The sequence below is a fragment of the Eurosta solidaginis genome, chromosome 5 (assembly GCF_040869045.1).
Source record: "Eurosta solidaginis isolate ZX-2024a chromosome 5, ASM4086904v1, whole genome shotgun sequence".
Taxonomy (NCBI): domain Eukaryota; kingdom Metazoa; phylum Arthropoda; class Insecta; order Diptera; family Tephritidae; genus Eurosta; species Eurosta solidaginis.
The window spans coordinates 20,353,558-20,381,293 of NC_090323.1; the positions used below are offsets into that span (position 1 = coordinate 20,353,558).

The 27,736-nt window shown below is 34.6% G+C and overlaps 1 protein-coding gene and 2 non-coding genes across 3 annotated transcripts in view; 1 reads left to right on the forward strand and 2 right to left on the reverse strand.

The window, feature by feature from the left end:
- The window catches only part of LOC137253328 (speract receptor), a 209,819-nt gene that overhangs the window by 7,045 nt on the left and 175,038 nt on the right, over positions 1-27,736 (reverse strand). The window contains exons 7-14 of the mRNA XM_067790059.1: positions 17,428-17,678; positions 17,286-17,357; positions 16,997-17,142; positions 13,859-14,006; positions 4,930-5,023; positions 4,671-4,858; positions 4,343-4,522; positions 1,352-1,456 (exon numbers count right to left, since the gene is read on the reverse strand). Coding sequence (XP_067646160.1) covers positions 1,352-1,456; positions 4,343-4,522; positions 4,671-4,858; positions 4,930-5,023; positions 13,859-14,006; positions 16,997-17,142; positions 17,286-17,357; positions 17,428-17,678 — 1,184 coding nt within the window. The remainder of the gene's footprint in view (positions 1-1,351; positions 1,457-4,342; positions 4,523-4,670; positions 4,859-4,929; positions 5,024-13,858; positions 14,007-16,996; positions 17,143-17,285; positions 17,358-17,427; positions 17,679-27,736) is intronic.
- LOC137234076 (U5 spliceosomal RNA) lies at positions 19,369-19,489 on the reverse strand. Its single transcript, XR_010947679.1, has one exon. It is a non-coding gene; the product is annotated as a U5 spliceosomal RNA (small nuclear RNA).
- LOC137234067 (U2 spliceosomal RNA) lies at positions 25,802-25,997 on the forward strand. Its single transcript, XR_010947671.1, has one exon. It is a non-coding gene; the product is annotated as a U2 spliceosomal RNA (small nuclear RNA).

A 27,736-nucleotide genomic window follows, 5' to 3' on the forward strand; every position in this document is an offset into this window, starting at 1 on the left:
CGTCATCGCAGATCATTGAGAAATTCCATGCTCCGACGATGCGTATACCAACTAGGTCCCTCTGTGGAAGCAAACAAAATGATTGGGCATATGGGCAATCTTTAATTAAAAGTCCAAAATCTTCCACAGCTTGGAAGTTTATTGTGACGAATATTAGTGACACTAAGTGATACTCACATCACTAGTCTGATGCTAAGTAAATGAAGCCACAACAACAATAAAGCAGGCAGTCACTTGTATCTACATAAACGAATCAATCATTATGTCTACACATATGTACGTACACGCAGCGGAGAGATACGCACAAAAACATGCATATATCTTACCGAGATACTCCTAAAAGTAGGCAATCGCCTGTGGAAGTATCACTCACATAAACACGCACATGGGCTATGCGAGAAGCTATAAAAATCGTGCATCTGTAGTTATAGCTGAGAAATGTATAGCTGGTAAACAAATAGCAAATTCTAGAAATAGAAACGCCTAGAAATATGTCAACGAGGAAACCAAAGAGTATAAAAGCAGCAGCTGAGGCACGACGAATCAGTTTGATTTAAGCACGCTATATGTCGAGAAGTAGAAGTGTTATTGTGAAGTACTTTAATAAAGGCCATTTTGCATTATTGAATAGTGGAGTTATTTATTCAACAGTTTAGTGATTCGAACGTTAGTAGAAGGTTGCAAATAAGCGGAATTTCCCAAAACTCGTTACAATATCAACATGCCAAGGATCGTTTTTCATTCAAGCTTAATGTTTTTGAGTTATAAGAGCCTCTCGAAAAGGCTATTCGAAGGAGAATCAATCTTCTGCGGCTGGGCCATAGCATCTTAAGGATTTCAGATAGAACAAAAGTTTTCAAAGGTATTTCAATCTTGACTGTTAAGAGCAGGCAAAGCCGTACTAATACATCATCCGCATAGCCCACACCATCTATGTTCAGTCCTCGCTCGTTATGGAACGCAGAGCTTGCTATATCTAGTCAAAAATATGGACTTCAATGCCAGGAGCAGTAACGGAATCTACAGTTGCTGTTATTAAGAGCATTTTGATAGACCCGCACTTTTTATGTCCCGGAAATCATCCACCTACAACACTTTGTTGTCTCTGGATACTTCTACCATGTGAACCACTTCATTTATCGCACTCAAACACTCAAAACACATATTTTATTCATTGTCATGCTTATGACCGTCTCGGCTTTAGTTGATAATCCTCTTTTGAGGATTCCTCCTCATCACCCCTCTGATGCGAAATGATTCAACAATTCATTTTTCCAAAAGATGACATTTGATGACTGCATATCAAAACCACATAACTAACGATGATGATTTACCACAAGTACTCACTTACCTTCAAGCTACCTCTTGTACAATACTCCGTAATGATGCAAATATTCGGTGGATCTGTGCAGGCACCAATAAAAGCACATATATTGTCATGGCGTGTATCGCGTAACTTTGTAACGGTACATCAATATAGAACGAAAAGGCGGAAATAACAGTTTATAATTATGGTGCGGGTGCTCACGGTGATGACGATGAATTGATGGCGAGTGCATTTGATGGCATAACATAAATCCCATGGATATATTAAATGAAAAAGTTGAAAATAAGAAGAGAAAAAAATTTGGAAGATTGTTTACATTAAATGCAGTTATTTAACTGAATTTGTAAGGATAGGGCATTAACAAATCTTAGTGAATTTGTAAGGCTAAGGCATCATATAAATCTTGGTGAAGTTTGCGAAATATTGGTGAGTGACTGCAATCATTTAAAAAATTTAGAAACTTTAAGACGACTTTAGACACTAGCAAAATTGTATTATTCCGCTGATTTGTTGTTCTGCTTGAGGTAGGCGGTGTGGGCGTAATTTTTAACCGGGGCCGGGGCTAAAAAGATTTCTGGATAAGGATGGAGAAATATCTGCGCGCAGAGACAGGTAGACCGAGATACCGTGTGCTTGTCAAAAGAGCTTTTCTTGGAGTTCAGCAAAAATGAGTCTCTAACGGTGCAAAGGTAATCTATGACGGCTTCAGAATATATGCCCCATGGCGAAGAGCCGGGTTGACACCGCCAAAGCAAGGTGCATAAGAATCGATGTTGTTTGTGCTGAAGCAAATAGGCACCTCAGCATCCTGGAAAGCTCAGATAACGCTAGGAGAAGTTAGTCCTCATTGAAGAGCTCTGCATTTGTAACAGAAACTTAGACCTCAGTCTGCTTATAATGGACCTGGTAGATATGATATCAAGTTGGCTAACCCAGCGGGTTAGAGGGTTAGAATACGTGGCGAGAGCCGAGGCTCTGGCGAGCCCGAACTCCTCATGGATATAGGGAGTGGGAGGGCGGTATGGCCTAGAAGGTCGCATGTGGTCATACCAAATCGTTCCCGAGAGGATCGGGCTTGGTACCAGAACGTACCGGATCTGCATCCGGCAAAGGACCATCAACATCGATAACACTCCCCAAGGCCCACGGGGAGTGTCCTTATCGCTACAACAACAACAACATATCAAGTTCAAAGTTTCTTAACTCTTTCCCATAGCGCTCTGCTATCTACAAATTAAGAAGGTACATGTCCTTAAGAAACTCCCACTGGCACTTTTATTGTTGAAAGTTGGACTTGTAGTTCGTTCAAGCCTATCCGAAAATCCGACAACCGCTATAAAGCAAAGTTTGGCATCGACAAGCAATCGCGCCTTTCAGCGGTCCAGCCCTATGAAAACTTCTATCTGGAGCAGTTGGCTCCATAGTAGTAGGAATCTTTCGAAGACTTTAGAAGTCCAGTATGTGGTTTTTCAATAGAGACACGAACTATCATTGGACAACTCTTAAAACGTAGAAGGCTGTATTGAATCTCCTGACTTCAGAGAAATTCTCTTAATGTATGCTGCCGCTTGAGATACTTTAAGGATGTGAATGGTGAATGGGCGATGAGTAGCAAATAATCCATGAAACTTCTGTTCGACAATAATTGCGCATGAAACTCTACTTGCACCGACGACTATGAACTCTGTAGGAAAGCTAACGTGTGGAGGCTATTAATTAATTCCAGTCTCTGGAACCGTTGGCAGTATTCCTGAATAACTTTGGCTGGTAGGCCGTCACCTACACTAATTTTCTAAAACTGGGCTGTATAACGAAATCTTGGAACCTAATCAAAGGCACCTTGACTTGAGAGACCATCGGGAGCTTTCGTGTATCATCAGACTAGCCATGAATGTTTATATATGAGCCCTCGAGAATTACTGCATTGCAATATGCCTATTGTAGAGGCAGGTCAACGGAAACGGCTTAGAGCACAAAAATTTACCCTCTGTGCCTTTTTAGACATCGAAACGGTGTTAGAGAATATCATACCTTGATCATTAAAAGAGACGAGCAAAAGGTGTGTAGAGCTAAGTCACGGGGGGTGTTCTGTCTCTTTTACTCTGGGTAGTTATAGTAACCGAGTTTTGGCTGGTGGATCTAGAAGCCAGTGGCTGACAACTAGTGGCACACTCTGAAGATCTGACAAACGTGGTCAGGAAAATGTTTTGCATTTTTGGACACGGTCACAAGCTCTTCCCACCTGTCATGTCATGCGGCTTTCAGACTTCCCTCGATTGGGGAAGAGCTGCTGGGACTTACAGATAGCTTTAAAGATATTGGACTATTTTTGGACTGAATACTGTAATGGAGGTCTATGTTGCGGATTGGGCTGGGAAGTCCTCTAATGTCTTGTTCTGCTGGGAGCTCTCGCTTTTAGAAGGCAACCCGATTGTGCGCAATAGTCAGCGGCTCTCTAAACAACACCAAGCGATCTTTGATCAATCTTCGTAATATGGTCTATAAGCTTTGAGTTCGGGCCTACTGTTGTCCTTGCTTAAGCTTCATCAGTGGACTAGTTAGCTTGTTCACGAATGAGTTGGTGTTGGAAGGAAAAGTTAAAGCTGCCCGATCGCTGTAAGATTGTAAGACGTTGCCGCCAATAAGGCTTGGAGGAAGAAGGTGGCAAGCAGCCTGTCGGAACTATAAGGTTCGTCAAATGTCATCAATGTTGGTTTGAGTTCTTAATATACTGGGCCAACCCTCATATTGCAGCTGCATAGATGACCATCGAGCACCCAGAAATAAGAAAGCGCATTTTGGTCTCCGCTCAATTAGATCAACGTCGATATCCAGGATACCTAATCAGCTGTAGTCATGTTATCTTAATTGGTATGTGTACAAGGGAGCTTTCCCTAATGGGGTAACCTACAAGGAATCTGTGCTTAAATAATGATTGAGGCCGATACTACACAAGTCTGAACAAAGCACAAAAAGCTCCAGTTTAACTCTTTTATAAATACATTCCGTACTCACCAACTTTAATTCCATTTTCATTTCTCTCGTTATATCCACAGATTTTTTCCGTACTTTTTTAATTGCATACAATTGACCTTTGTACAGTCCAATAGGTGTAAAAATCGTGGTATACCGAAAATCCGCATCAGGATTCGAACTTAAACTGACCTGGCTGGTGCGTATGAGCGGATGTGTGGACTGAAAAGAAAATTAGAAAAAATATTATTGAAAACTTAGTTTTAAATGAATTCAAATCAAAAATGCATCGACTTGAAGCATTCCCCCACATTAAGTCTGTGTGAGTTCCTTGCGGTACCTTTGCCGCAAAATCACTATACCCACTCACCCTTGTTTGCTTTTGACTAGACGTTTCCTTTTCACTATCATGCATTTGTACTTCACGAAAATCAATTTTCCATAGTAAACTATCCAGTTCCTGTTCGTAACGCCAATTGCGATACAAAACCAATGAGATAATGCCAAGTAGCAGCAAAGCGCCACCTGCAATGCCCGCTGAAATTTCACCTGTGTAACCTGTGACAAAATTACATTAATAAAGCTAATTGGCATGCACATTTCGTTGAGCACTGTAGTCTGGTACTCACTGATGCATTTCTCGCCAGCAAAACCACATTTTGGCTCCGCAGCCGGACGTCCATTTGCGTTAACCCAATGAATTTTGCCAAATAAATTGAGATCCTAAATATGAATGTGGTTTGCATATTGAATTTAGTAATGAAATTTGTATTTAACTGAATCAATTACACTGTGCGACAAAGTTAACGGAATTGAAAAGCACAGAACTGTGGTATGGCAATTATGTAAGGAAGTAACTCTGGATGGTTCGACTATCGGCTGTATTCTGGGGTATTTGGAAGTAGTCTTGTCTTAATAGGCAAATATCAAGACCACGTTTGGATCTGGAGTAGATAAAACTCATATATTTACAATAGCATTACATACATTCATACATTGGTGAGCACGATAATAGCAACAAAAATTATTTTTAAAAAAATCTCATTTATTTTTATATTCAGAGTGCTTTGCACACAGAGTATATTAACTTCGATTGGATAACGGTTGGTTGTACAGGTATGAAGGAATCGAGATAGATATAGACTTCCATATATCAAAATCATCAGTGTCGAAAAAAAATTTTATTGAACCATGTCTGAACCGTCCGCCTGTCCGTCCGTCCGTCTGTCCGTTAACACGATAACTGGAGTAAATATTGAGATATCTTCACCAAATTTGCTACACGAGCTTATCTGGACCCAGAATATATTGGTATTGAAATGAGCGAAATCGGATGATAACCACGCCCACTTTTTATATATATAACATTTTGTGAAACACAAAAAACCTGATTATTTAGTAAACAATACACCTAGAATGTTGAAATTTGACTTGTGCACTGATATTGAGAGTCTTGATAAAATTAAAAAAAATTTAAAATGGGCGTGGCATCGTTAAACCTATCGTAACAAAATTCGGCAGAGAGGTCGCCTTTACTATAAGGAATGCTTTGAAGAAAAATTAACGAAATCTGTTAAGGACCACACCCACTTTTATATAAAAGATTTTTAAAAGGGTCGTGGACGAATAAAATAAGCTATATCTTTGCAAAAAAGAGCTTTATATCAATGGTATTTCATTTCCCAAATGGATTTAAAACAATAAATAGGAAAAACTTCAAATTTTAAAAAATGGGCGTGGCACCGCCCCTTTTATGACTGAGCAATTTTCTGTTTCGGGAGCCATAACTCGAAGAAAAATTAACGGATCGTAATAAAATTGGGTACACAGATTTTCCCTATAGCAGGAAATATTTCTAGAAAAAATGGACGAAATCGGTTAAAGACCATGCCCACTTTTATATAAAAGATTTTTAAAAGGGTCGTAGACGAAAATAATAAGCTATATCTTAACGAAAAAGAGCTTTGGATCAATAGAGTTTTACTTTTTAAATTGAATTATAACATTAAATTGGAAAACACTAAAATTTTTGAAAATGGGTGTGGCACCACCCCTTTTATGGGTAAGCAATTTTCTATGTTTCGGGAGCCATAACTCAAAGAAAAGAAAAATTAACGGATCGTAATAAAATTGGGTACACACATTTTCCCTATAGTAGAAAATATTTTTTTTTCTTTATTGACAACAGCATTCAGATTAATAGAGATTTTCTCAAGAAAACTTGTTTTTGTACGAGAAGATAACTTAATTGTTTTTAATAAATTTTGCCATCAATTGTTGTGAGAGTAAATTACTACAATAAAATGAGAAAAAAAAAAGAATAATAAAGGGAATAAAATGGAAGAAAAATAAAAAAGAATTAAAAAAAAATGGGCGGGATCGGTTAAACCACGGTAACTTTTATATAAAAGATTTTTAAAAGGGTCGTAGACTAGAACAATAGGCTCTAACTTATCAAAAAATAGTTTTGAATCAATGATATTTCACTTATCAAGTTTTATTGTAAGAGGAAATGGGGAGACATTTTTTTTAAACGGGTGGTGCCACGTGTTATGTAGAAAAGTAATTTATCTGAAAAGAAATGTACAATTAAATTTCACGCTGAGTATATAATGTTCGGTTACACCCTAACCTAGACACCTTTACTTGTTCCTTTTAATTTAGTAAAGTTAATTTTAAAAATAGCTTCAGTGAGTTGTATCACGAAAACTTTGCAAACCACTTTCAAAAATGCTTTCGAAAGTTTGTGAAATATTCGAAATTTTTACATTTTGCATTTTAGTAAAACAAAGTGTATGCCCCTCAAAATTTACAAATATTATCACAATTTTATATCTAAATTATGTTTTAAATTTTCTTTCATAGAAAATGTATATAATTTTTTTTATATGCAAGAAATTCTGAAACAGCAATCGAAAAAATGTTTCAAAATGCAAAAGGCATTTCGGGGCACTAAAATGTAACCAACCAGAACAAGTTCTTGAAATTCAATGGGAATTTTAAGGGTTTCAAATTTAAACAAAACTCGAAATTTTCATATAGATTTTTAAGTACTTCTTTGATTTTAACGAAAATGTTTTTGAAATTGTTTGGTTTTATGGAGATTTATTCTATTTTCATTTGTTGTAAATGAATTGTTTTAAATTGAAATTATCAAACTCCCTGAGGAAGGTATAACGCGTGGAAACGCGTAGAAGAGAAAAGGGCAAATTTAATTTTGGCTTGACATTTCCCCGCCGTAAGCCTTCAACAAGGCAAACAGTTGAGTTTAAATTTTGCCCTACAAGAAAACGATTTTCAAATTGATTTGCGAAGTTTCAATCATTCAATTTTTTTCTAAAATTTACGAAAATTATTAAAATAAATGATTCGAGGTTCGATTCGAGCTCAAGACCAGAACAATAATTTTTTTCTAATAATTATGGTTTTTTTAATTTTTCTATAATTGATAATTTGTTTTTGAGCTCGAATCGAACCTTGAATCATTTTATCAATAGGTCGATAAAACAAAAACAATTGTTATTAAAATAAATTATAAAATTTGCAATAATTTTTGTTTCCATATCTTAATGTGTTGAAAAGCGTGTTGAGAAAATATAATTTTAGTTATTAACACGATTATATTAGCTTTACTTGTATGTTTGTATATACATAATACGGCCGCCGTGGTGTGGTTGTAGCGTGCTCCGCCTACCCCACCAAAGATCCCGGGTTCAAGCCCCAGACAAAATAACGTCAACATTTTAGAAAAAGACTTTCCAATTAGCAAAATGTTTTTCTAAGTGGAGTCGCCCCTCGGCAGTAATTTGGCAAACACTCCTAGTGTATTTCTACCACGAAAAACTTCTCGAAAAATTAACTGCGTAAAACATGCAAGTTCCGTCCCGCCAATTTGTAGGAAAAATTTAGAGAAGCACGACGCAAATTGGAAGGCTATTGCGCCCTTGCATTTATTTATTTATCTTATTATAATAAAAAATGCTACTTATACGAACCGGTACCCGTATATTAAGGTGTTAGGATATGTGAGTGTAATTGTTGGGTCTTTAATAAAACAACGTACCCATGATTTATTTAAAGGTTTTTATTGTTAAAAGAAGCATCGATAAATTTCTTCCTCAGCCACTTATCACTTTCATAATGACACATCCTATTTGGGTATCCTTTTCGCTGTTGCACAGTGTAATTATAACAAAATTTATTTGTACAAATGAGGTTACATTTTTCTTTTTACTTCCTTTATATTAGGTCGGTTGAATGTTTGTCCGTTTTTCATACAAAACTTGCAATCGATTTTAAGTAACTTCTCATTGAGCTACAAACGTGAAACTTTACACATAGGTTAGAACACCGTGACAATGCATCAAATGGAAGAAAAAAACCGTTAGGTGGCGCACGGATCGAAGTAATTAGATAAGAATTTGAAAATGTTCAAAGCAACTTTTAAGTAACTTCTTGATGAGCGACATCAAATTTCAAACTTAATTCAGAGGTCGATGACAGCCGATGACACGATACAAAAAGTTTCGCTAGGGGGCGCACGGACTGAGATATTTAGAAAAATCAAATGGATTGGAGGGAATTTTGGGATTGATTTTTGGGTAAGTTCTCATTTAGCTACAAGCGTAAAACTTAACAGATAGGTTAATACAGCGAGGAAATGTAAGAAAAGGAGAAAATAAAAATAAAATAAAAAAATTTTAAGCACTTCCTTTATATAAATGGACAAAAATCAGCGAAAAAGTCTCCTTATATAAAGACATATTCTTGCTAAACTTTGATTTTTAAATTTGTACATACACTCAGAGAAAAAATCGTTCTAAAACGAACGAAACAAGTTCAAAATTAAGAACATTCGACAAAAGTCTGTTAAGTACGTTTTTTCTTAACTCGTGACCGATCGCTTGTTATACCTTTCATGAAAATGAAATGGTCACGAAACCCAAAATTGTAAGTCCTTAAAGGAAAATAGATAGACCCACCATTAAGTATACCGAAATAATCAGGTTGAAGAGCTGAGTTGATTTAGCCATGTCCGTCTGTCCGTCTGTCTGTTTGTATGCAACTAGTCCCTCAATTTTTGAGATATCTTGATAAAATTTGGTGAGCGGGTGTACTTGGGCGTCCGATTGGACATTTGTCGGAACCGGCCGGATCGGACCACTATAGCATTATCCTCCATACAACCGGTTTTTCAGAAAAAGAGGATTTTTGTAATATCTTACTCAATTTAACAGATTGAAGCTTCAAACTTCACCATATACTTTCGTATATTGCACATATTGTTGCCTGAAAAAATTGATGAGATCGGTCGTATATATAGTGTATATCCCCCACAACCTATTGTTCAGATAAGAAACTTTTCGTAATTACTGCCCTATTTTAAGAGCTAGAGGCTTCAAATTTCAACGAATGCTTACGTATAGGGCATATATTGTTGTCTGAAAAAATCATCAGAGGTATATATAGTATATATATATATTTTCGCAATTTTAGCCCAATTTTAACAGCTAGAAGCTTCACCAAACGCTTACGTATATGGCATATATTGTTGTCTGAAAAAATCATAGAGATCGGTTGTATATATAGTATATATCTCATACAACCGATTGTTCAGATAAGAAACTTTTCGCAATTTCTACCCCATTTTAACAGCTATAAGCTCCAAATTTCACCGATTGCTTACGTATATAGTATATATTGTTGTGTCAAAAAATCATAGAGATCGGTGATATATATAATATATATATGATGGTATATATAGTATATATATATAGTATATATTGTCACGAATATTAGCAAAACTAAGGAGTGCTGCCGTCTCTAAGCCGATGCTAAGCAGTGACGTGAATGCACATCAATAATTCAATCATTATGTATCTACATAAACGAAACAATAACTGCGTCTACATATATGTACCATGTACGTATACGAGCAGCGGAGAGTCAATGCACTAACACATGCATATATCTGAGATACTCCTATAAGTATGAATGAGAAAAACTATAAAATTGTGCAATTGTAGTTACAGCTGAGAAGTTTGAGAGCTACTGGACTAGTAGATTCTGGAAGCGCCTAGAAGATGTATAAAATTGTGCAATTTTAGTTATAGCTGAGAAGTTTGAGAGCTCATGGGCAATACTAGTAGATTCTAGAAAATGCGAACGAGGAAACCAAAGAGTATAAAAGGCGACAGATGTGGAGGCGCTGTAATTCAGTTTGATTTGAGCCATCATACAGTTTGGTTATTAAGCAAGCTATTCGTTGCACAGTTTGAGTGTTATTGTGAAGTACTTTAATAAAAGCCATTTTGCATTATTACAAATTGGAGTTATTTATTGAACAGTTTAGTGATTCGAACTTAGCAGAGGATTGCAAATAAGAGGATTTGCAGCAAATTCGTTACAAAATATATATATTTTTTTTTGCGATTTCGGCCCCATTTTAACAGCTAGAAGCTTCAAATTTCACCAAATGCTTACGTGTATAGCATATATTGATGTATGAAAAAATCATTGAGACCGGTGGTATACATAGTATATATCTCATACAACCGATTGTTCAGATAAGAAACTTTGCCCAATTTCTGCCCCGTTTTAACAGCTAGAAGCCTCAAATTTCACCAAATTCTTACGTATATAGCATATATTGTTGTCTGAAAAAATCATATAGATCGGTGGTATATATATTATATACTTCATATAAACTGTCATTTTTGCCCCTTTTTTACGGATAGAAGCTTCAAAATTCATCAAATTTCATCAAATAGTTACGTTTGCTTCATATATTTTTGAAATACGTGATTCGTAGTCATAGCTTTTACATGCAGACCACAAAAAACCTGAAGCTTTGCATCCTCACACAAAGTACTTACCTATTTTTTATTTTATATTTATCTTAAAAATCGTTTAGATATGTTCAAATTTCACCAAATGTTTACGTGTATAGCATATATTGTTGTCTGAAAAAATCATAGAGACCGGTTGTATATATAATCTCATACAACCGATTGTTCAGATAAGAAACTCTGCGCAATTTCTTCCCCATGTTAACAGCTAGAAGCTTCAAATTTCACCAAATGCTTACGTGTATAGTATATATTGTTGTCTGAAAAAATTATTGAGATCGGTGGTATATATAGTATATATCTCATACAACCGATTATTCAGATAAGAAACTTTGCGCAATTTCTGCCCCGTTTTAACAGCTAGAAGCTTCAAATTTCACCAAATGCTTACGTATATAGCATATATTGTTGTATGAAAAAATCTTACAGATCGGTGGTACATATATTATATACCCCATATAAACTGTATTTTTTGCCCCTTTTTTACGGCTAGAAGCTTCAAAATTCATCAAATAGTTACGTTTACGTCATATATTGTTGAAATACGTGATTCGTAGTCATAGTTTTTACACGCAGACCACAAAAAACCTGAAACTTTGCATCCTCACACAAGCTACCTACCTATTTTTTATTTTATATTTATCTTAAAAATCGTTTAGGTATGTAGATCTGTTCACTAGATATTTCTTATCTTATACATCCAATTATTCGGAGATTACGAAAGGGATAAGATAATTGTTCAGCCCCATTCATGAAAGGTATGAAGTCTTCGGCATAGCCGAAGACAGTCCCGTCCTTACTTGTTTTAAGAACAGTTAATTTTTTCAAGTAGGTACCCATCATTTATTCTTTTTTGTTAATAAATAATTTATTTGTCATTAATAAAAAATATTAATAACAAAACAAATTATTATTAAAATTCCAAAAAGGTTTGAAAAAAAACGCATAATATTCATTTTTTTATATATTTCTCGTATAGAGAAATTTTTCTTATTTGATGATGCAATCTGAATATATATTTAAAACATTTCATAACAAGGTTGAGCATTAGCTGTGCATATGTGAATGGAGTTGAATGAAAAATAAGAGTTAAAAAAAAAATAGAATATAAAAAATTGTTTTAAAAAACTTCAGAGTTTGACGGTGACCGAACTCGCGCCACACGATCACAACCGCAACATCGTAGTCGCTGGGCCACTACAACTGCTTCATACCTTGTGCCAAATGTTGTATTTCACATTGCAGTGCACACGAATTATACCGTTTCTTTTTTCTTGAACATGGTCTTAATTTAAGCTGGAGTCATTGGTGCCGTATGTCGTATCGCTGTATCCGTATCCCTAACGTAATCAGGTGTTTATCGTTACGACGGTAAACCAAAACCCAATTGGTTGGCTACGATACGGTTACGACCTTAGCGGAACCAATAATCGATTGCATTGATTCTCATAAGATTGGTCGAATCAGCTGTTATAAGGTTACAGATACGGTTACCGATAAAGCACCAATGTCTCCAGCTTTAAGAACATTGTTCTCATTAATAGAACATTTGTTCATATTTTAAGACCAGCCGTTCTCTTTTCAAGAAAATTGTTCTCAGTTCAAGAACAAGGTTGTTGTTTTGAGAACAGGTCGTTCGTTTTTCAAGAACAAAAAAGTAAGAACATGAAAAGCTTGAATTGAGTCCGGTGGTGCTGGATTTTATAACGGCGTTTTTCTCTGAGTGTAGAAATTGCAAAAATATTTATGAGAAGTAAAAATATAATGGTGGAGCGCAATTGATTGACTAATAATATCTCCTTTCCTACCAAATTTCCAATCCATGTAATGTGCGCTCCACTTTTATATTTTTACTTCTCATAAATAGTTTTGCAATTTCTATTTACAAATTTAAAAATCAAAGTTTAGCAAAGTTTTATATAAGGAGACTTTTTCGCTGATTTTTGTCCATTTATATAAAGGAAGTGCTTAAAATTTTTTTATTTTATTTTATTTTTTTTTTTATTTATTTTTTTTTTTATTTATTTTTTTTTTTTAATAGAAAACGGGATTTCGAATAATGAAGCGGAATAAGAGTTGTGTGCACTTACCTGTAGAAAACTCTTTTGGTATTTATGATATTTTTGTTAGTTTGGTATGTAAAGCATTTGTTAAAGGAGAAATGATTGAAATAAGTACTTATTAAGGAGTTAGTATAAAAATTTAGTAAGTAAATAAAATGATATAAAAATGTAATGATAAAACCCCTTTTATATCCAGTTGTACTTGTATTGTACATTTGTATTTATAATACAAATATGATTGGAAAACGGTTGATTGGTATAAAGGAATCTAGATATGGACTTCCATATATTAAAATCATCAGTATCGAAAAAAAAAGTTGATTAAGCCATGTCCGCCCTAGATATCTTCACCAAATTCGGTATACGGGCTTATCTAGACCCAGAATAGATTGGTATTGAAAATGAGCGAAATCGGGCGATAACCACGCCCACTTTTTCGATGTCGAAAATTTAGAAAAATGGAAAAAATGCGATAATTCAAAAGCGAATAGCGCTAAGTTAATGAAATTTGGTACATATGACGCAAAATATACATTCCAAAAAAAAATTTGGAATATGGGCTTTTTTTGTTACTCTTTCTAAAATACTTTTAACTAATGCCATAAGTAGCAGCTCTTAATTTCCTCGAAAAAAGTCACATTACTTACAGGTAATTTATCACTTTGTGTTTGACTAAATGTCCCCACTGGCACAAGACCGGGAACTGTCATATTTCTACTATTGTGCGCATAACCACGTGCTAATACTGTATAATTGCCAGCAGCATCACCATTCTCATCGATATAAACATGATAGCTGAAAAAAAAATTTAAAAAAAATAAAAGCAGAATTTTCCCAAAATTAATTCAATTTGACGTGAGCATATACGTAATTTATGTAAAGTGCTGTTATTAAAAAAGTTCACTGAAAAAGTGAATTCATAAGAATGTTGACTAATAAAAATTAGATGCCAAACTTTCATAATAGACGTCAATATGTATTATATGTAAAACTTTATGAGCTCATTGAATGAACATAATTTAAGTATTTAATTTGGAATGTAAAACAACGATTTACCCCTTTAGGGATGAATGTGTGTATGTGCGTGTCTTCAGGAGTGAGGTATCCACATCGCAAGAAATGATAAATTCCATTCGCTCAAGAAAAATATCGTTTGTCATGTACCAAGGCAAATTCAATACCAGGTGTTGTTATCCCAACATCTGATTCCTTCTTCTTGATTATTTTCCAAACACTGCCTTGTACTTTAATATGTCAGTTAATCGAAATCAATTAAAATTTTCTTTTGACTTGACATTCTACTGCACGGCGTTGAATTCGCTTTGCCACCACCTGGTATGGATTCGCCTTGGTCATCCACCGCTGAAAAAAACTCGTACGCTTTTCTACCTTTTTCTAAAGATTTCTTAGCAAACGTGCACAGCGGCCCCCTGTTTCGCCAATGAATCCCATGGCTCAATCTATCGTGGTTGGTAAATTTTTTAGTAAAAAATATTTTTACATCGCTTTAAGTCATTTTATTAGTAAATGCATATAATTTAGGGCATTATTTTCCAACAACACACAAGAATTAGAAGCTTTTGTGTTTTCTCTCCACTCCATTCACCTAGCATCAACACGAAGATTTGACAATCTGAACAATGGTATGCTGTTGCCGAAGAAATGAGCCATGAATGAGTATATGTCCGTCTCATTATTTCTTCACCAACGACCCTGTAGAGCCCAGTCGGTTAAATACCAGGGAAAACAGCGTCTGACTATATACTTTTTTGAATGGAATTTGCAATTATTTTTGAGGAGAAGTGTACATTTTCTCTTGTTTAGTGTATTCTCTTTCTCTTTAACTGAAGTACATCTTCAATTCGCATATGATGAATTTCATATCAAAACCGATATGCGTTGAACCCGACTCCCTTAGATTTTGACGAAATTTTGCATAGATGTACACTTTACCTATACAAGCACAACCTCATTTTTAGAAATTCCATTTCTGAAAATTGTGGACTGGGCAAGGTGTCAAAGTTGTGAAAAATGCGTAAAAAATTACGGTAATAGGTATTTTGAGCTGTGATAACTACAGAACGGCTCAACCGATTTCAAAAATCTTGGTACCATTGGAAAGGTATTCGGATCGGCTTTCGAAAATATACGCTGAAAATTTTTTTATTACACTCAAAAATAAATGTTTAAACTTGGAAAATCTTCAAAGGCGAAGCGTTTTAAAATAAAAGAAATTTTTTTAATTAATTGCATCTTTTTATATTTTGATATCATGGTGCTTTTGAGCTGTGATAACTACGGAATGGCTCAACCGATTTAAAAGATCTTAGTACCATTGGAAAGATACTCAAGTCGAATTTCGAAAACGTATACTGAAAAAATGTTTGTTAGACTAAAAAAAAAAAATTTCAAAAAAAAATTTCACTTGTAAAAAACTTCAAAGATCAAGCATTTTTTGTAATTTGAATAGATTAGAAAAAGAATCGTATTACCTAATTTTTCAGGCACCCCCAAAATATGGTCCTACCCTTGATAATTTTAAAAAAAAAAAATTTATCGATTTATTATACAATTTTGCGCACCTCATACTGTTGACTTTCGGAATGTTTGCTAACTTTGAGTGCAGATTCATCTAAAGGTATGAACCAATGGTAGCTTTGAGTTCCTGTAATAGTTTGGGCAGTTTTGTACCTTGCAAGTAGCTCTTCTTTTGTCTTGTTGTAGTCGTCAGCGTCTGCATAAGCGACTTCAATGGAGGTCTTATGAGTTTTTGAAGCCCAGCGATAAAGGTATTTCGCCGTTTGAATTAGGTTTTTATTTGCAATGCTATAATTCCGAGCGCCTCTTTTTAATGTTCCACATATACCAATTTGAGGTCAAATAACAGGTCTGAAGCATTGTTTGTTCGTTTGCTTATTATATCTCCTGAAAAATATTTACTTTTCACTGGACTTCAAGCTATGTTCGAAATTGTATGTACAAATATTATATTAAATCTAAAAAAAAAAAATAAGAAATTTAAAATTCTTTCCAGTGTAATAAATATTTTTACAGTGTACATTTTCGAATACCATTTCAATGGTACCAAGATCTTGGAAATGGGTTGAGCCATTCCGTAGTAATCACAGCTCAAAAGTACCTATTACCGTAATTTTTTACGTATTTTTCACAACTTTGACACCTTGCCACGCCCACAATATGAAATTCATCATATGTTCATTTTAACAGGCTCTCTTCTGATGAACTACTGTAAATATTTACGAAACTTTTCTTGCGTGTTATATTGGAGATATCAAGTTTTAAAAGTGGAAGCACTTGAAGGTAGAATATATGGTTAACCTTAAAATATTTGTATTTGACGTATGAATTTTTCTTACAACAGAAGTCTCACTAAGTATATTGAGTAAAAAGTCCTTCGGGAGTGTCTTTATCGCTACAACAACGGTAAAAAGTTCATACAACATTTACAACAACTAAGGCATGACGTAGCTGAATGCGTTTATAACCATTTCAACTATCGTAGGAGTGCGGGTTCGACCCCCACTCCCGGGAGAAAAGGCTTTGAAGAGATTTACAAGGTATAATCGAAACAGCTGTCGCCTTGTCCGTCCTGATGTAACGTTGTTTAAAATTTTCCCAAATTATTAAATAAATTATAAAATTAAAAATTGTTTGAAATAAATGTTTTCATACATTTAAAGCGATACGGGCAATCCCCGGTTAACTCATACTTCATACATTCAATTTGAAATGAAGCACACCCTGCAATATGTCTTCTTACTCACCCCATAGCGCTTAAGTATTTTGATCCTTTTATGGCCGTTATAATAGAGGTACCATTTTTTGGTTTACCACCAGTTTGCAAAACTTTTATTAGCGCATTTGCATACAAATGGACGGCATCATAAAGATACGCAGCCTCGGCGCTGATCTGAAAAAAAAAAACACCACAATAAGAAAAGCCTGTAAAATTAATTAAATTTTGTAATTTTTTGGCAAGAAATTATAAAATAAATTACCTACATAACTTTATAAGTAAAAATTTCATGGTTATTGCTTAGTTGTGATAATCACCTGTTTAGAGCCACCAAAATAGCCCAATGGATTAGGAAAATTGAATGGCGGCAACTCCATATATTTGTTGACCTAAGCAGCAGATGAAGGACGTGATAAACGAGATGATATTAGCTTGCGATTTTTTTAAATTTAAACTCACCTCCTTGGCAAATTTGGCAAAATTTATCGGTGCCGTTGGGAAAATGCCCACATAAGATTGAAATGCAACTTCAGCGCTTAAATCGATTTTCTCCAATAGTAAACCGCGTAAATATTTATCCGGATTGGCTGAGTCATATTGTTCTATGTCTATGCCAATAACAAAATATTCACCTTTAGCCAAAAGACCTTTGCGTTCCAGACTCACCATCAGACCGACATGCTCATAATAATGGCCAAGAATTAGGTAAACTGAGAGTGAATTCAAGAAATGTTTAAAAGTATTGTATGCGTGATTAATGATGAGTGATTAGATAAAAATATGGGTAAAATAGAGCATGTGATTATTAAAAGTTTTAGAAACTAATTTGCAAAACTGTTTCATCCTTTTCAGGAACTGCAGAGCTGAAATTTTTTTTTCCTTTTTTTTGAGCTCAAAGCATGATACAAATATAGAGAGGTTAACCCCACTTGTTTTTCTACTTCGCCACTGACACCATTTGATACCAAAAGGATTTTTTGTTTGCAATTGTACTCGTCTTTTTTTAAAATTTTTTGACGTTCAAAAAGCAGTACAGGCAAGTATTAAGGGCAACACCTGTCCAGGAAAATACAAGAACTGTATCTGCCGGAAAATATGGATCCACCCACCCCAAATATGCATCAGTTTCTTTCCCATTATTGGATCTTGAACCATTGTCACTGATGTTATATTAGACACATTTTCATTGGCCTAAAATGCTTTGTTCCAAAAGAATCATTAGAAAGCGTTTATACTGGGGGATTCAAGGGGTTGTGTAGCGCAATATATAGCTTCTCCAACCCAATTGTCAACCTCACCTTCGATCGGCGAATCCCGTTTCACTAACAGACTCTGGCGACCCCAAGCTCCTCATGGAACTTGGGGCTGGGGAGGGAGGGATGGCCTGAATGTTTAATGTGGCCATATAAATCGTCCCCGAGACGGTCGGGCTAGCACCTTAATGGCGCTGTGTTACCGGAGCGTACCGGATCTGTATCCGGCAAAGGGCCATCACATCGATAACACTCCCCAAAGCCTTCGGGGAGTAATCTTATCGCTCCAACAACAACAACTTGCCTCATTCGCATTGTGCTTAACCTTCCCTGCGATACTCCACAACGAGGACACCAATCCCTCGCAAGAAAATGCACTGACAAAGGTGATTAAACAAAGAAAAAATACTAAACTGGCCGGTCCATGAGGACCTCACATCGACTGAATAAGTCCGTAGTGTTAACAGAAGTTTGTTTTAACGAAAACTGAAAACCCTTTCAAAAATCAGGACCTATGTTATAAAATAACTGCGTTCTCTTGGCAAATACTAGAAGCTTCCTATGACTTAAGCTACTCGCTGCTTCTAGATCTTACAGCTGTACCACTCCTAATAGCTGGAGTCTTAGCCTGACAAGCGAAGGGCACGAGCACAGAACGTGCTCGATCGTTTCCTCCTCCATCTGCTATCAGATGCATCCGGCATTTTAGTTGTATCTAAATCAGTTCACACCTTTAACACCTCTGTAAATATTTATTCTTTGAATATTGATAGTTGAATAAAAATACCCCATTAAAGATGTAAAATTTCCAAAACATCATTTTTTTGAGATGAGCAATGCTTTTCCAGAAACGGATCACAAAAACACGCATATTTTACTTTAAAAATTTTAAAAAAGTAAAGTGTTAAAAAAATATATTTCAATAATAAAAACATAATTTTGGCGGGCATTGAACCTACGACTAGCCGCGCTGTAGGCGCAATGTACCACACTGCGCAATTATTAATTTTTCCACGACGTGTGAAATGCTACACTTAAGATTGGACTCGCGATGTTAAAGTCCAACAGATTTGACGAACAACTGCTCTTGCGGAAGCGTTAAAACTTAGCGAGATTTATTAAATAATTATGCATCAATTATTGGTCCACAACGGTAAGTTGCAGACCTTTCAAAAATTTGTTATAGACTCATTAGAGTGCTCCTCTCCACGGAAATCTTTAGTAAAAGGCGAAAGATTTATTCGACAACTGAAGAGAAGCCAGAGTAACCTTTTAGATTTTCACTAAAGTATTTATTATGAGAGTTTATGAACAGTTTGAGAAGTAACATCTAAAATCAAACAGAAATTAAGGCAATAAATGAAATGCTATACACGAAATGTTGAACCGGCATGTACAAACGAGGATGAATCATCACCCCAAAATGTAAAGTACAAATACGAGGGTGGGTCATTTCATTTATAACCATATGCGATTTGCCGATAGAGTTCTTCGGCGACTTCGTCATATGCTAAAGGCCGCGGCACAATAGCCGTGTTTTTTTTTACACGTAAGCGTCTATACGCTTAAACTTTATATGGACTGCTAAGCGTCAAACTTTAAATACACCTCTGAAATTGCTGCGCATAAAATGATGTAACTGAAATATGTGAATATATGTTTCACCCTCTACACTAATTCTATGTATTTTATGTGTGTCCACAATTCATCGCAACTGATTCAGCTATATGTTATACCCTATGGCCATCAGAGGGTTGTGTCTCCGCTTTTCGGTACACCCTGTGGCTGTAGCTAGGAATTTAACCACTGCCGCTAGATGGGTCTCCTAAGCATTATCTAAGCGAGAATAGGCGTTTTTTTACGCGCAATAGTAAACGTATACGCGTGTATAAAAAAACACGGCTAATGACATTTTTCATATAGATGCGTTTAACACAAGCTTATGCATTCAAATAACATCGCCACAATCAACCAAGATGCTGCGTTTGTAAATATGAAGGAACTTCAGACGTGGCAATTGAAGTTTATTACGCCTTGCACATTCACATACAAAATTTCGCGAAGCGCTTTTATAAACATTCTCCCTATACAAAAAAAAATTACTGCTAACATATTTTGCGTCGTAATCGATTGTTATATTGCAGTTTTTAATTGCGAAAATTATTAGAAAATTCACCAACCAGTGGGGAAATAATTTCACTTGCAAAGTGTGCCACCATCCTTAGCCAAATCAAATGTCAAATTCTTCTTCTTATGGTTTGCTTGGAACAAAATATGGGAGATGGCTACTTTTCAATATCAGATGGCGCCAGTGTCGCTCATTCTACCGTTCTCTATAAAAATACGTGCAATCTACTCATAATGCATAATACTGTTTTCACACAGAAACTTAATGATCTCATTTCACCTTCTAATGAAATCGTAAATCTTTTGCTTTCACACAAAAGTAACTGCTCGATTAGTATGAAGGATGAAATGTCAAGCGAATAAAATGACAATGCTATATGACAGACAATCATGGCGGAACGATACAAGGTGGCAGCATGGTGACATACCTACATACATAAATAAGAATTCCATGCACTTTGTTTTTGTAAATTCGATGGACAAATGTCAAAATCGTACTGCGCCGGAAGTTGATGTATCAAATCAAATAAAAAAAGGTTATAATCAGCTGTTCCATGCGGCCACCTTGTATCGTTCCGCCATGCAGACAATGACATTTACTTTGACAAATGACATTTTTAAGCACTGAACACACCAAAAACTAAGAAATTGAACGCTCCCAACAGAGTTGCACTGTGCTTTTGACTTCATTAGGTATTCGATTAGCTACTAATGAAATAATTATAGATTCGAATTTTGTAGGGAAGATTGAGCTCAATAAGCATCTTAATGTAGAAAACTGCTTTTATTATTCAATAAGCCGTCTGTGTGAAAACAGTATAAGATTGTGTTAAACTCATCTATATGAAAAACTGCCTATGTGTGGGAGCTATAAGTGTATGTATACATTTGGCTCTATTCAGTTGGCTGTGTTTTTCTCGTCCGGCATGTATGTGACGTATATGACGTTCTCAGTGCATTTATATATACATAGTACAATAACGGGCGCCGAAGAACCTAAAAGTATGCAGGACTACAAATATAAAATGAAACCCTAGTATATGTCAATATACACACGAACTCTTTGCTGACTTGCAAACAAATGTATGAACATACATTAGACCGTTTCGGAAAAAAATATATATTCCTACAAAGAAATTTTCATCGATACCTTTACAAAGCCACCCAAATACCATCATGTGGCAAACTTTAGATTTCTTGACCAAAAATCACATCTTTCATATATGACGGGGTAAAAACAGGAGCATTTTTTAAGTACATACAAACTAAATGTTCTTTGATATATAGAAAAAAAGATAACTTAAATTTATCATGGAAAAAATTCTTAAGGAAAAAGGGTGCAAAATAAGTTGTTTTGCTCTTCTGTAAAATCCAAACGCTGTTGATCGATAGGTGGATTTGCAAAAGCATCGGTGATATAAGAGTATTTACTTTTCATTTATTATTCAATACTTTTAACTATACATCAACGAAAAAAATAAAACCAGATATCAAAAATATTTCATATAAAGTTTGCTACAAAATTTGCTTTTGACAGGCATGCTTAACCAACGAACCGATATAATTTCGTTACGATAATTAACGTTAATAAACGAAACAAAGTTAATTAACGTTAATTTGACGTTCCTAACGTTAATAAACGAAACGAAATGACTTTGTTTCGTTTATTAACGTTGATTATCGTAACGAAATGATATCGGTTCGTTGGTTAACCATGCCTGGTTTTTGATATTAAAAACGGCGTAATTAATATGAATATTTTCGTTCAAACTCAAGTATTGTCGGTTAAAATATTTCATTTATTTTATTATATTTTGAAAAACCAAAATAAAAGATTGTACGCTTTGAAATCACCTAATAATCAGCTACCTCAATTTAAGTTTAATAATTTTTGAGAGGACATCTAAATATAATATATCTTGAAACTTTTGTAAAAAAAATCAATTATCTTTATAACATATTTGAGCATTAATTTGCTAGTTGTTGTCTACGAAAATGTTCCTAATTACAAATACACTCGTATGGTTTGCTTATAATAACCTAGAGGCAAAGCAATCTTGGTTTTATTTGCGTTGGACTTCAACCCAGGCAAGCTCACTAGGTAATAAAATATGTGTGGTTGTTTTTGTTGTGACTTTTGGAAAATCTTTGTTATGAAATGCGTCACTTAAAATATTGCATTTCTAGTATTTTATAAACCGACTTAGATTATCTCTTCGGACCACAGATATATTCAAGGGTCCATTATTTTTTGATTCTGTAAACGCCATTTCCAGTACGCATTCAAAAATAAACATTTTTTCTGAAACGGTTTTATATATAAAATGCACGTGCACATATTTATGTATATGGGAACCGGTTTTTTGAAAAAGGCAAAAGTCCACTTTGTTAATGAAAATTTACTTACGTTTATTTTAGAAAGAAGATAGCATCATATGTTAGAAAGACCGTTGTAAATGTTTCTTTTAAAAGCGTACTTATGCAAGTTTCAAAAAAGCGGGTTAATACTTGTTTCCAAGTCAACAATTTGTAGCCCTTCATATGTATGTATGTGTATTTCTAGATATACCTACGTACCTATTAACAGCAATATGCAGGTAAAAGGCACAAAGTATAAAATTCAAGATCACGTGCTAAATTTGCGTTGGATACCAAAAATCTGAGAGTGGTAACGGCAGTTTACTAAATAAATAAATATACGCAGTCATTAAAAAAAATTAAGACCTGTACCTCCGGCCCATTTATTTATTTATTTTTTTTTTTTTTTTTGAGATCAGATTTTGATGTCGCTTCTTCTTTTTTTATCCGACAATTTTGTGGTACAAGTAACGTTTTTTTTAATTTTTTTTTTACATTTTCCCAGATTTGATTTCGATTTTTAGACGAAGAGATTATACATAATTTGTTTCCCGGACGAATAGCAGTTTCGTTATGTAAACTATGCTATGTTCCTCGCAAATTTGCACATAATTCCAATAATATCTTTTTAAGATTTAAATTAAAGTTACTCGAATCTTCAGCTAGTCCAAGATTTTATTTTCAAATACTTGTTTACTTGAACTTTTATACAAAAAATTAACTATCAAAAACTCGGACCCGTATCGTGTTATACGATCCGTGATCGAAATATATTTTTTAAATCTTAGTAGTTCTAAAATGGTGAATCCTTTTAATGAGATATGTTAACTTATGAGCATCCGTACTTATTAGATTCACGTTTTATTACAATTTTTATAAATACTTTGCCAGATTCATATAAGTAATTTGAGTGAAATTGGTTTTTCATCCGTGATCGTATAACACGATACGGGCCCTGGACGAATAATATTCAATACTGTTCAGAAATGCGAATATAAATGTCGAATACTTTTTTACGAAATCTACTCAGAATATTCTAACAACAAAAATTTAGTTAATTTCTCTCAAAACTGTTTAGAATGTGTCCCATTCGAGTTCGAATATTCAAACAGCAAAAGAAGACAAATTTTGCTTGATATCAGCAAAATATATGATTATCGATGCGAACATATGTAACATTAATTTTCATAAAAATTTCGAATATTTTTTATTCGAAATTTTACGCTATACACTCCACTTGTTATTCTGAAAAAAAAAAAATAAATAAAATAAAATAAAAAACTTTTACGGATATATATTTTAAATTGTTTTATACCGATTTCACACAGAAACTTAAAGGAATGACAATTTTGCTTAATGAAATACTGAAGTTTTCCTTTTCACACAGAGCCACTTGCTTAATTAAAAAATAGTTAAAATGGATAAAAGCCGGTTCTTCCTTAACTATAAAGACAATAGCGCATAGTTATAATCAAAATAAAATAGTTTTTATATATAGTTTCAGTTTTGATAGATAGCTCATAGAAAATTATGTAAAAAAATGCAACTAAATTTAAAACCTATTTTATTTTCACTATGCCTATGCGGCAATCAACATAAAATGCATGCGTTACTATTCATGGATGTTGCACCTAACCAACTAGGTGCATATTTTTGAAAAAAAGCCGTATTATCTTTTGTATGGAAGATTGAGTTCAATAAGGGCATTAATGTAGAAAACTGGACTAATTATTTAATTAACACTCTGTGTGAAATAGCATTAGGTGGCATTGGAAGATCTCTTGTTATATCTATAACAAAATAGGGTACATATATTTTATTTTTAAAATAGCCGTGTTTTTTAACACGCGTATATCCGTTTACACTTAAACTTTATATTGACTGCTAAGCGACAAACTATAAATACACCTCTGAAATTGCTGCGCATAAATTTTGTCCTACTAAATTTCAGATGTAACTGAAATATATGTCTTTGTTTCACCCTCTACACTAATTCTATGTATTCTATGTGTGTCCACAATTCATCGCAACTGATTCAGCTATATGTTATACTCTATGGCCATCAGAGCGTTGCGTCTCCGCTTTTCGGTACACCCCGTTGCTGTAGCTAGTTGTTTAACCACAGCCGCTAGATGGGTCTCCTAAGCATTATCTAAGCGAGGATAGGCGTTTTTTACACACGCAAATGAAACGTATACGCGCGTGTTAAAAAACACGGCTAATATTAAATATCATTATTTAAATATTAATTAGATATTATAAATATTTAAATATAAAATTTTTGCGAAAGTTTGAGACCGCGAATTTCTTTCTCGTCAATTTGCAGGAAAAACTGCAAAAAAATAGTAGCTCTTCCAAAAATTTAAAAACTTGAGCTAAAAGTATAGAGCTCTATGATTTATTCAAAACAAAAATTATTAAAATATTGCTGGCCGTTCAGAAATTATGACCAATAGAAGAAAATATATGTAATTTCACTTTAAACTTGCAAATTTTTGCAGAACATGACATATTTTAAAAACAAGGTATTGGGAAAATGCTAATATCTGATCCTCTATCAAACAAGTTATCCAACGAAAAGCTAAAATTTGAAACACAAAAAATTTGTAATTTGACATTTTTACTCTTGAAGAGTACCACCCCTAGTTGACATATTCAAACGGACAAGTATAAAAACAAAAGTTGATTCTTTCCAAAAGGTTGGCAAACGAATAAAAAAACTGGTGGTAGGTGAGCATGCACGTATGTATATATAAAGACTTATACATGCGTGTGTCTGTACGTATGCAGGTTTGTATGGTCGTGTGTATGTCGATTTGCTTTTCTTCGACTTTGCACTAATTGGTTTGAAACGTTTACAAACGTATGCTGGCAAAATGAATACACAAAATAAATATTTTGTTGTTGCTTTCGTGTGTATGGGCAGTTTTTATTTTTAGATAGCATCTGTTCATATTGTTGAGAGTTGTGAGTTGCGTGTTTGGCTGGCAAATTTTTCGCTGAAGTCGGATTTTGAAGACTGATGTCTCGTTTGACTTCTCAAACATTTTATAACTTTTGGAATTTAAATAGACCGTTTTATTCTATTGAACTTTATCGCTTCTCGGCCTATGGCTTAGATCAAAAGTGTAGTATCTGTTCTTATTAGCTTAACATCTAATAGATCCTTCATCGAAGGACAAAAAATGTTAAACTGATTTTTGGAAATAGACGGAGTGTTTTAGGGGCTTGCTCCACCTCTGTCACGGGTTCGCCTGGCATTGCAGTACCGCCAGGATCGGCCCAAATAATAAATAAATAACAAATAAAAAATGGAATTTAAAAATATCAGCAAACGTGCGAAAACTGCACAGTTTTAAAAAAATAAAGGTTTTTCTTTTCTTAAGTGGGGTGGACCGGCAGTGCCTTGTTACGTACTCTGGACAAGAAATTAGTATTGGGAACTATCGAATGAATTCAACTATCGATAGTTAGTTACTGAATGATTTTAACTATCGAACGAATTTTTTCATTCATTCATTTGATTTGTTCTTTAGCTTGCCAGAAGCCAAAAGAACAATCTCTGGATTGTTTTAGTTACCCCTCGGGGTAGCTAAAGAACAAACATATATAAGACAAAAAACGTCGTGTTCCAATGAAACGTGATCCAGATACGGCTAGAGATTTAACATGCAAATGCGCAAACAATGTGAACCATATGGATCAATTTGTTGTTGCATTTGTATGTTAAATTTCTATCCGTATCTGGATCACGCTACATTGGAACGTAACAAAAACGTTAAATATGACTAAAATGGTGTAAATTTTGCTTCAAGTAAATAATGAAAATATTCAATTTAAATGCCTTTGTTACATGTTATGCAAAGCGCATGAATGATATGCAAATGACCTTGGTTCGCAACCCACTGAGTTTTTTGGTCTCCCCAAACCTGTGGGGAGATTTTATGCCTCTACAACAACAACAACAGGAAAGAGGGTTACTTAAGATGGTTTTTTATCTGTATTATTCAAATCTGTTTCAGAGGCATTATTGATTGCCTTAACTTATACATAAGCTACTGTTTTTTTTTTTTTTTTCAAAATTCAGGTCACGTTTAATTAATATAAAAATTGCACATTAAATTTCACTTATAAAAGAAACATAAAACAAATATTTCAAGCACTTAAATACTAAAAGTCGCTATAGTTGTTCTAGCCAAAATCGGATAGTGCATGAGGGTCTATATTAAATTTTCGCCGCAGAGATGGCAACTGATTGCGTTATTAAACCCCTAAAAAAATTGATTGTAAAGTAAATAACACAAGTATGTACATCGAGTTGACATGAAAAATACCTTCAATGTTTAAATTGCTGTTCAAAAATATTATCATATCTAGTTTATCTCCTTTAAGTCGGTTTCTCCTGTCGTTAATTATTTGCCCTGCTTTCGAGAAAACTCGTTATGACGGAACCGATGTTGCGGGTATACATAAATATTTTTTCGAAAGCATATATAGTTCCGGAAATGTTGACTGGCTACGATTCCAATAGTCTAGGGGATTATTTGAGCGATCAACAAAATTTTGCCTTAGATATTGCTCCAACTGAATATTTGCATTGACATTGGGCGCGTTTTGACAAATTGTTTTTGCTTCAGCAACTCTTACATCGAGAAGGTCCCAGAGAGATACTTCGCTTTTATCGACCGATGCTTCTCTTGGGGTGTTGGTAGAAACACTTGTGTTTTGTTGCCGTATTAGGGAAGTTACTCCTTCCACTAGCCATTTTGTTGTATTATTTGCATTAATTTCATTACCGAACGCAATTTTTTTAAACCTAGGATCTAGGAATGTTGATTTGGCGCACATTTTGTCAGACTCCAACTGCCCTAATCGTATCCAAACTACCTCTAACAATCTGCTCTTCAAACTTTCTCGCTCTACAGTTTTCATTTTGCGATTTCGTACTGCGTATTGAAGACCTCTGATCAGGGGGCACTACCAGTGACATCGTGGGATAATTTTCTTCTAACAATTCGGTTGTCATAGCC